Source organism: Myodes glareolus, chromosome 20, assembly GCF_982192425.1.
Source record: "Myodes glareolus chromosome 20, mMyoGla1.1, whole genome shotgun sequence".
NCBI classification, from domain to species: Eukaryota; Metazoa; Chordata; class Mammalia; order Rodentia; family Cricetidae; genus Myodes; species Myodes glareolus.
In genome coordinates, this window is record NC_142045.1 from 31,860,982 (window position 1) to 31,870,599 (window position 9,618).

Consider the following 9,618-nt stretch of genomic DNA (forward strand, 5'->3'; position numbering starts at 1 on the left):
AACTGGATCTCCAGAAGCTGGAGTTACAGGTGGTTGTATGCTTCCTGATGTGGGTGCTATTAAGAAAACTTGGGTCTTCCACAAGGGTATCAAGCGCTCTTAACTGTTGAACCATCTCCCCAGCCCCATAAGGTAGCATTTGATTGACACTTTAATAGTATAGTGATAGGATTTGTAGCCTAATCAGTAAAAAAAACAAAAAAAAACCAAAAAAAAACGTGGACATCATTGGTCTCACTCTAGAATTTAGTGTTCTCGTCTATAAAAAGTGTTTCTTGCTTAAACGAGGTGAAGTGAAAATTGAACCGTGGGTCTCTCCATAGTGTTGGACCTGAGTAGGTGAAGCGGATGCTTAATTGGACTATAGTTCAATCCATTCTCCCAACGCCTGCCTGTATGCCTCAACACCCCAAGGACATGTAAAGACCGTTGTAATGTAAGCTGATAATTTTCACAGCTAGCCACCCTGAACTCTTCTTGCTCATGCTAATTAGGTTATTCTTGGTAACACATCTTAGTACACACAGGAATTAATGTTCCTCGGACCACCTTGAAGATGCTACTTGGCGAGCAACAAGGTCAATTCTGAAGGCCCCAATAATGAATTTTCATGGACTAGCACAATAATTTTTTGTTGTTGTTCTGATTCTAACCCGCACACATCTACAGAGCCACTCTGGCTTTGTTGGAAGGTACGAATCCTAATGGCGGGCCACAATGACCCCGTGTAGCATGAAAACGTCAAGCATCTTCGGATGCTATGCAGAAACAATGGAAGGATCGCAAATGTTTTCCTTAAGTGCTTTCTAGCAAACATTTATTCGTTCCCATTCCTCGGTCAGTGCACTCTGTGACGAGCCAGCTTGCAGCCTCTATACTAGTGAGGGTAACTACTCCATTATTGACCCCCGCCTCTGTAGCCTCTAGCTATGGGTGGATTAACTGATGGTAACGAGGGGAGTAAGAGAAAAATAACTTGGCTCCCCACCCTGAAAACACACGGAGGAAGTGAGGCAGCCCAGGAATCTCCGCAACTGAAGGGAGAGTTGTCATGGGCTGCTATTCAGCTGGCTATGTCATTTTTATATTATATTATATTATATTATTTTAAGAATAATTGACATTATAATTATTATTTAGTTCAGAGAGGTAATGTTAGGAAGAAAACCAGAAACAATAACACCAACTGGGGATGGTGTGGGGGTGGAGCCAAGTACAGTTTCACAGCAAAAAAAACCAAGACCCTAAGGACACCAGCAGAATATAAGGTTGTATCACATAATGCCAAGGTGAAGGACTCAAACACAGCGCTCAAAGTGGAGTCTTTATTCAAAGTATAGCACGGAAAACAACAGTTGGTTCTCCTTTGCTCTATCACGGCAGGCACTAGGGTAACTACCGCCTGAGGTAAATGGGATGCAGGCACTAGGGTAACTACCGCCTGAGGTAAATGGGATGCAGGCACTAGGGTAACTACTGCCTGAGGTAAATGGGACGCTATAAACAAGAAGCCAGTATCTGAGTTAAAAGGTTGTTTCCACAGCACCAATTCTGATGTTCTTGCCTCAAATCTCATAATCCCCAAATAACAAGTCCGAAGCCTTCATCTAAGATTGGTGCCTATGTGAGTCTACACGGCGACCTAAACAGTATGACTCAGAGCAGAGGGTGAGGGTCTACGGGAGTAGTACTGGCTCGTGGTTCAAAAAGGATTCTGTGCACCAGTGAGGCCAGTCATCCCTGGGAAAGTTCATTCAGTCTTTTCCACCTGGTCTCCACCTAGCCCTGCTCAACACCGACTGGGACAGAACTCTGGAGTCTCCACGGGGAATAAGGTCATGGATAACACCTCTAGGCTCTCATAGAGTTAAAATGATGCTGTGTTAAATTCCTACCCAAGAAACCTGGGAGCTTTATAGGGATGTAACCAAACAGCAGGAAAAAGTCCTAGATCAAGACTCAGAAAAGATCTGTAAGTGAAATATAAGACTGACGTCAATGGCTACCAGATACATGCCATTCAAATCCATTGCTAGGTATGAATACATAAACTTTGATGTTACAGACTTTTATGAATTATTGCCTGATTTGTCATAGTTCCTGCCTGTGAGAAACCTAGAACTCTGGCAGGCATTGTCAATGTCACATCGGACTATAACTCTTCCTGCTCACACCAAAGACTGTCTATGTCTCCAGTTCAATCTTATTCCTTGTGTGCTGTCAGTACACGTGATAGGAATGAAAGGCAAGGCCTTTAGAATTTGAGGGTCCCTACCATTGAGCAAGAGTGTGTCATCTGCTTCTGTACATATGTCGAAGACCAGGAAACCATTCACTAACCAAAGCTCGTTCCTCCAGCACCCTCCCGATCTAACCATTCGGCATTACAAAGGTGTGCATAGTGGTGTGGAGTTGGCCAGGAGCTTCCTGGGACCATCCCAGTAAAAAAGTTCCTTACTGGACACCCAAATCCATTAAATGCCAACTACAGAGGCTAAAATGCGGTCTTGCTTTTAGTTTTCCTCCTATAAAATCTTGTTTCTGGTATAGGAAAATGAAGCGAAATTTTATATAACACGGATATCACAAACATTATGAAATGCATTTAATACATCCCTAAAACTAATTCCAGAAAAAGGTGACAAGAACAAGGCAAATGTGACCAAGATGTACCCAAAGTAACAAACTACGAAAGTGGGGACTCTTTTATAGTTGGATTAGGAAAGTTTATACGAGATCATGGCTCAACTGACTTTAAGTCTTAGAAGCCATCTGCCATTCTAATATGAAAGGCTTTTCTTAAAGCAGCATTTTAAACTGTGGCCTCAGAAGCAACAGCAGTGCTAGGCCTTGAAACTTGGCAGGAATGCAAAAATCAGGTCCCCTCTAAAGTGTGTGGGGGGGGTTGTTTGTGAGTGAGTGTGTGTATCTGGTCAAAGACCACTTACTTATCTAGCATACATTTTGCCCCAGAATGCTTAGAATGACTGACTGAATCTCAATCTCAATCTCAATCTCAATCTCTCTCTCTCTCTCTCTCTCTCTCTCTCTCTCTCTCTCTCTGTGTGTGTGTGTGTGTGTGTGTGTGTGTGTGTGTGTGTGTGTGTATGTATTTAATGACTACAGAATTTGTGAGGACATAATCTTATACTGGACAAGAAAGACAGAAGTCAAACATCTATTTTTACAGAGAACCCTAAGCATACTCCACAAATGCTAATGTTTTTATTACACACTGTATTTTCCAAAGCCTTTCTACAGGTTTTTTTAAAAACTCAAGAAAGAGCAAAATTCAAAGCTCACTATTTTTAAATTATGATGCAAGCATGCCTTTTAATAAAGACAGCAGCAATAAAGCTCACCCACAAGTTACCTCAGGGAAAGGAGCATTCCTTGGTTTCTTGAAGTGTCCCTAAGATAGAAGGTCTCCATACAGAAGTCCCCAATTTTCGTTGTTTGACTGATTGAAATGTGACATTTCAACCTCTCGTCAGCCATCACAAGACTATTCAAATTCAAGGTTGACACTCTGTCCTTTACTTTGTTCCAAAATACTACAGGGGCCGTACTGCCCGATGTTACACCATATGGGCAGACTCCAGATCCAGCAGGCAAGGGTAAGCAAGATGCCTCTGTATCTTGCCATTCCTCTGCTTCCTGTTGCTTTTGGAACAAGCCTCACTTTAGCTAAACATAACCCTTCTGGGTGATTCATTTTTAGTAAGAGAATCTGCCTCCCGGCAGAGCCTCCTAAATGCTGATTACATTCTGACACTGAGCTAAAGCCTCTCAAAACTCACTGATCTGGCATCTTCTGGTCTTTAAAAATACTTGACCGCTTTCTGAAAACTCAAGCAGAAGAAAACTACTAACCGTGTGAGTTTTGTGAGTAAAAGGAGAAACAGTTATGTAGTGAACAACTGGAGAAGTTTGTCAGAAGGCATTTTGTTCGATCATCTGTTCTCTTCTTAGCTGTTGATGGGCAACAACAGATTTTCAAAATTTCTCTCCATGGTCCAAGTTATTTTTTTTAACCCTAAGTTCAGTATTATCCGTGGTAATGGGCATGTCTGTTCAAGAACTGGAATTTTTAATATACCTCTTAGGTTTTTACAGCCAGAATTATTTCTGCCTGATCTAAGAAACATGTACAGGAAATAAGACAATGCCAACTGTTGGGGACTGCTGAGATGAGTAAGAATATTTATGCTGTATAAGCGTGAATGCTTAGGTTCAAATCCCCAATGCCCACGTGCCCACCTAAAACCCCAACACCGTTGGGGGCAGAAATGAAGGACTCCTTGGCTTGCGGGCAGCCAGTGTAACTCCAGCTCCAGTGAGAGACTCTGTCTCATGGGAACAGGAAGGAGAATGACAGAGCAGAACACCTAATGTCCATCTCTAGCCTCTGCGTGCACCTACACATGCACATATGTGCACACACTACACAAGCACACACAAGAAAAAGTGGTAAGAATGAAGAAAGGGAGAGAAGAAAGAAGGGAGGGAGGAAGGGGCAACCATATCAAAGATATCTATCCCTATTTAATATTTAACTCATACCAAACAGGGGATCATGAAGCATATATACAAGAAAAGCATGGTTATTTTAAAATGTATATAACTTTCTCAATTGTCTGTCCCCTTGGGTAGTCTAAGAGAAGGGTTGGCTCCATATAATTCAAAACAAAAATCTATACATAGCTTAGAGAGGGGAGGATAAATCTCCAGGGTCTCGGATTCACTTCTGGTTGCCTTCCTTCATTACACGTTTAGAGATAATCAATAAAAGCTGATTTCTCTTTGTAAGCATTTTCCTATTCTGCCAGAAATAATAGCAGTCTCTGCTCCAAAATGAAAAAAAATGGAAAGTAATATTTACCATAAGAGGAGAAAAATGAAACTGCCTAAGCATTTTTCCAGAGCCAAGTAAAACAACAGCAAGCCCAGTTCTTTCTCAAAGAAAAAAGAAATTCTTCTCAATATTCCCAGCATTGGTTTTGCTCTAAATATCTGTGACAACAAGTTTCTGAACTCTGTATTTATATTTCCATTTTCAATGACAACTTCCTTATGTTTCCTAAAAGTTTTATTAAATTTCTGTGCAAATGTATGTATTAGACAATGAGAATCAGTGGTGAGCAGAGAAGCAGGCGGGGGGGAGGGGATTGTCAGGCCCCCAAAGCACCTCCCAGCACAGACGAAGATGCAAAAACCCAGTGGAGTTTATTCTGGATGAGAAAACAAAGGACCGCACAGTAATCTGAGTCTTTCCCGGACACACAGAGCTGCCTTGCTGTACCCATTCTCAGCATCCCTACTTACAAAGTTTTACAGCAAATAACGTGCAATGAGGCACTTGGGTCTTCTTAATCTGTACCAGATACCACAAAACGGTCACTTTTAAGACCTTTTCTTCTTCTGGGTTCTTCACAAAAGACTGTAAGAAAACGTCCCGTGGAAGAATAATAGACTTTTACTCTGTTATGAAGTTACACAGGTCTTCCAGGCTTTCTGTTTTCAGTCTGCACCATCGAGGGAAGCTGTCATATTTCACCAGGGCGTATTGTAAATCAGACAAGTTCAGCCAGTCAGGCTGAAGGCTGGAGGTGGAAAAGCCCAGTGGACAATATAGAAAGTGCAATTAGAACCATATGACCAGAGATATTGGAGCAATACTTGCTGGAAGGGTGCCAAGTGAAAAATCAGACCCTGTCTGGTGTTAGTGAGACTGTCCAGTTCATTTGGGACGGCTCACATCATTCTCTAAACACTGTATTCTTTTCTTCGCTCCGCAGAAAAAGTGACCCGCAAAAGTTAAGCTCTCACGCCATAATCAGCCTAGAGCTGTATCTGTAACACAGTGAAAAGCACAGCGGCCAAGATGACGTTGCAACTCACCTAAAACCCACTTCTAATGTAGTGTAAAATTAAACAACGGTCCGCGTTATATCTGCCAGGCGTCTTCAAGGCGTATCATGATCACAATATTGAACCAAACACCTTTTGCATTTTTCTATGAAATACTGGCCTCGAAAGACCTCAAGTGTCCACCAAGGCAAAGACAACCCATGGGTCTACTGTTGGGCAAAACAGCAAGAAGCTATAAGACATAAATTATCCCCCCAGTACATATGTTATAAATAGCCTATATATGCGTGTCTCACATAGATGGTACCCAGCAGGCCAAGCGTGCGCATGCGTGTGTGTGTGTGTATGAGGATGAACAGGCATGAAGAATCCTGACACTGTAAAAGAACTCCAGTAAAAAAATCTTTGACTCTACTGCATCTATTACCATGGCCATAATCAGATCTGTTTCTGATTATGTGTGAGAATATTACATTCCGTGTGTCAATCACACTTGCATCAGCAGACAAACAAAACGTAATTTTCAATACTTAGAAACGACTCAAGTTGAGCAAAGCCACTCACCTCCCAGGAACTGTATCCCTCCAGCCACTCTCCCGACTGTCCTGGAGATGAGCTCGGACACACAGCAGCCCATAAGGGCAGTAAGCGCTACCAGGAGGAGCAGGCCACAGCCCAGACCCGTCACGATGGTACAGATCCTCCACTCCGCGCTTGGGATGCCCTGGAAGGAGGCGTAGCGCCCACATTCCTCCACCATCACCATCATTTGCCGACTCTCATCGTGCACAGGATACGAGCACCTCCGGAAAGTGCCGAAGGACACAGGCTTGCCCAGCTGCGATCCCCAGAGCCAGTAGGGCATGAAGAACCCCACACAGGAGGTGGCAGCACAGAGGAAGGAGAGCAACGCCCAGATCATTCCAGTACAAGTCAGGCTGGATGCCATCTTGGAGCAGGCAATACAATGACAACCCAATGTGATCGTCCCAAAGGTGGGAACGGAGGCTTCTGGTCACTAGACACTCCCAGGTAATCCACGGTTCTTCAAGAAGGATGCAGTTACCAGCAGTAACAAATCTTCAGTCTTACAGGTATGCGCCTCCAGACTTTGCAGTAATGATGGCGGCCCCTAGTAAAACAGCAAGAGGAAACAGTGAAAGTTAAGTACTTCTAGCTCGTTTACAGGTCTCTAGAAGCGCTACGATTTTCACTTAAGTCAAACTAACTTCAAAAGCGGGAAGAACTAATTCCCTCCATACACAACTCTACACAAGTTTGGCAAAACTAGCTCAAAGATTTCCCACGTCTTTATCTCCTGGAAAACGCTCCCAAATTAACTCTGACAGCTATTTACTTAAAGAAATGAATGGCTTCTATTTGCCAAGCCAGTGAATTCATTTCACATACTCACATTAAAAGCAATGTAGCATTTTTTTTTACTAGCAGTAGACATAACTCAGGATGTTAAACTAAAATGAACCATACTGCTATTTGTTTAGTTGGCTTGCAAGTTCACGCTTAGTTTCTAAGCAATTCCTCTGCAGCTCTTGATGGGCGTGCCAACCAAGCGAAATGATGGTAGCTTCTTACAATTACACAGAGAGTACTGTAAGTTTAACATCATCTACCACCTAGGTGTACGCACTGGGTAGAACCATGGTCACACACTCCCATTACTCAACACTGAGAATTCCTTCGGTCTTAATCTTCCGGGGGTAAATGCAAGCCTTTATTATTTCCCCAGCTCCTAGCCTGACTCAACGGCTTCAGTGATTTCAGCGGCTGCCCATTTCACCTGCGTTTAACTTAACAGGGCAGGGCACCCCGCACTTTCCCAATACCCAGTGTCAAACATCAGCTGTTCAAAGGGTTCGACGATGTGGCTTGATTTGCACACCTGGACACACTCGCCACAAGGAACGCAAAAGTACACCCAGCCTGGGGTTCCATCTGCAAACTACTTTCTAACTCCAGCTTCTGAGCCTTCAAGCCAACTTCTCTCGCCCTCAGTTTTGGATTCCAAAGGGAGCTCCCTCTGGCTACGGTTTTTAAAATCTTGTCAGCTGTGAGTAGTAGAGGCTGGAGTTGAGTTGCTCTGGGGGTGACCAGCAACTGAGAGGAGTAGGAAGAAGGGGGGCCTCTTCCTCAGCTGGAGTGAAGTGTCCTAATTCAGATCAATTCAGAGCCAAGATTCCCCCACCCCTCGCAAACTCCTCCGCACACCCACCGCACCCTGGGGCACCAGGGACACACACAATGATCTCTGGATGCTAAGCGGCACGAGGAAGTTCTTGCAGCTGGCTCCGAGAAAGGGGCGGATAAGGATGGGAAGGCAGCACCCCCCGGAGGCCAACACCGACCACAGCTGAACCACGCCGCTCAGGAAGTCAGCGGGGATCCGGGTGCCGGGTTCGGGGCCGCGGGGCGCGCTACTTACCCAGCCGGGCGGCGGCCACGGTCCCTAGCGGGTCCCGGGCGCAGCACAACTTGCTGTCTTTTCCTGGTGGGGACAGGGCGACACGAAAGACCGTCCTTCTCGCCTTTGCCACTATCGCGACGGAGATCGGGACGACTCTGGGAGCCCGGGTGGAGGGTCAGGAGGACCCGGTCGGAGAGCCCGCCGGCTGTGGCCGTGCGGCCCGGGAGCACCGCGGATGCCGGCTCCAGCTTTGGCAGGCGAGGCACGCGCCGCCTCCTCCCCGCCCTCCCCTTTCCGCTGTCCCCTCCCCTTGGCCCCGCCGCGCAGTCCTGGACGCGCGAGAGTGGGGGCGGCAGACAGACCGAGAAATCTGGGAGAAAGTTGCTCGCCTTCTCCGCAGCTCCTCGGGGGGCGCCGAGGCCACACCCTTCCCCTGTATTCTTTTCTGGGTCACACATTGGGGTCTGGAACTGCAGTGGTCCCGCAGCCTTTACGGAGACGAGGGTGGGAAGTAGCCTCGGAAGAGTGGGTAGAGTGATGTCTGTGAGCTTTAAAGGGCTCTTGAGAAGTGATCACTTTGGAGGACAGAGACCATGGAAGGGTGAGGACGTAGGGATGAGAAGGCTGGGCACGCCACCACGTGAGACTGCTGGGTTCAGAGGGGGACAAGTCAGGGAGAAGGCAGGCGACTCCTCTAGCCAGCCTCTCCCAACAGCTGCACACCTTTGGAAACCTCCTTGGAGACATTTCTCTTCCTCTTCCCGGTCTCCCCCGCCCCCCGTCCCTCCCCCAGCTTTTCCTCTCCCCCAACCCCCCTCCTCTTTCCTCCACCTTCCTTTCTCCTTCCCTTCATCTTACTCTCTCCATTCGCCTCCCATGATCAATCTTATAATCTACACAGCCTTTGGATTTCCTTTTGATTTCTCCTCCAGACCTTCCCAGGTTCTGACCTGCCGGCAGCATTTGAACCCTTTGGAAGCCTCAGTCAGCGGTGTTCTGTGGGGAACTGACTGACCCCGGGGAGCCTCCACTGAGGATGGTTATTTTTAGGAAGCTGCCATCTGGGAAAGGCAACTTTTGAAGTAGTGCTGGCTTTTCCCAGATACAGTTTTTGTGATGTGCCTTGCCAAAGTAGGTGGAAGTAATAAATGGGTGAGAATGTACTTCGTAATAAAATTTCAAGTGCACCGTTTAATTAGGTAGCATCAGCTGGAGACAGAGGATATTTCTTGATTGGTCGAAAGGTTTTAAGGGATTGATTCCAGGCCTGTCCTTTGCAAGAATATAATGCAGGTGATGAGCCACCCATGAAAACAATGGAGTGC

The 9,618-nt window shown here is 45.8% G+C and overlaps 1 protein-coding gene across 1 annotated transcript in view; it reads right to left on the reverse strand.

Moving 5' to 3' along the window:
* Lhfpl6 (LHFPL tetraspan subfamily member 6) overlaps positions 1-8,546 on the reverse strand; it is a 197,186-nt gene extending 188,640 nt beyond the window's left edge. The window contains exons 1-2 of the mRNA XM_048424703.3: positions 8,312-8,546; positions 6,436-7,003 (exon numbers count right to left, since the gene is read on the reverse strand). Coding sequence (XP_048280660.1) covers positions 6,436-6,820 — 385 coding nt within the window. The 5' untranslated portion in view covers positions 6,821-7,003; positions 8,312-8,546. The remainder of the gene's footprint in view (positions 1-6,435; positions 7,004-8,311) is intronic.
* Between the last annotated feature and the right edge of the window lie 1,072 nt (positions 8,547-9,618).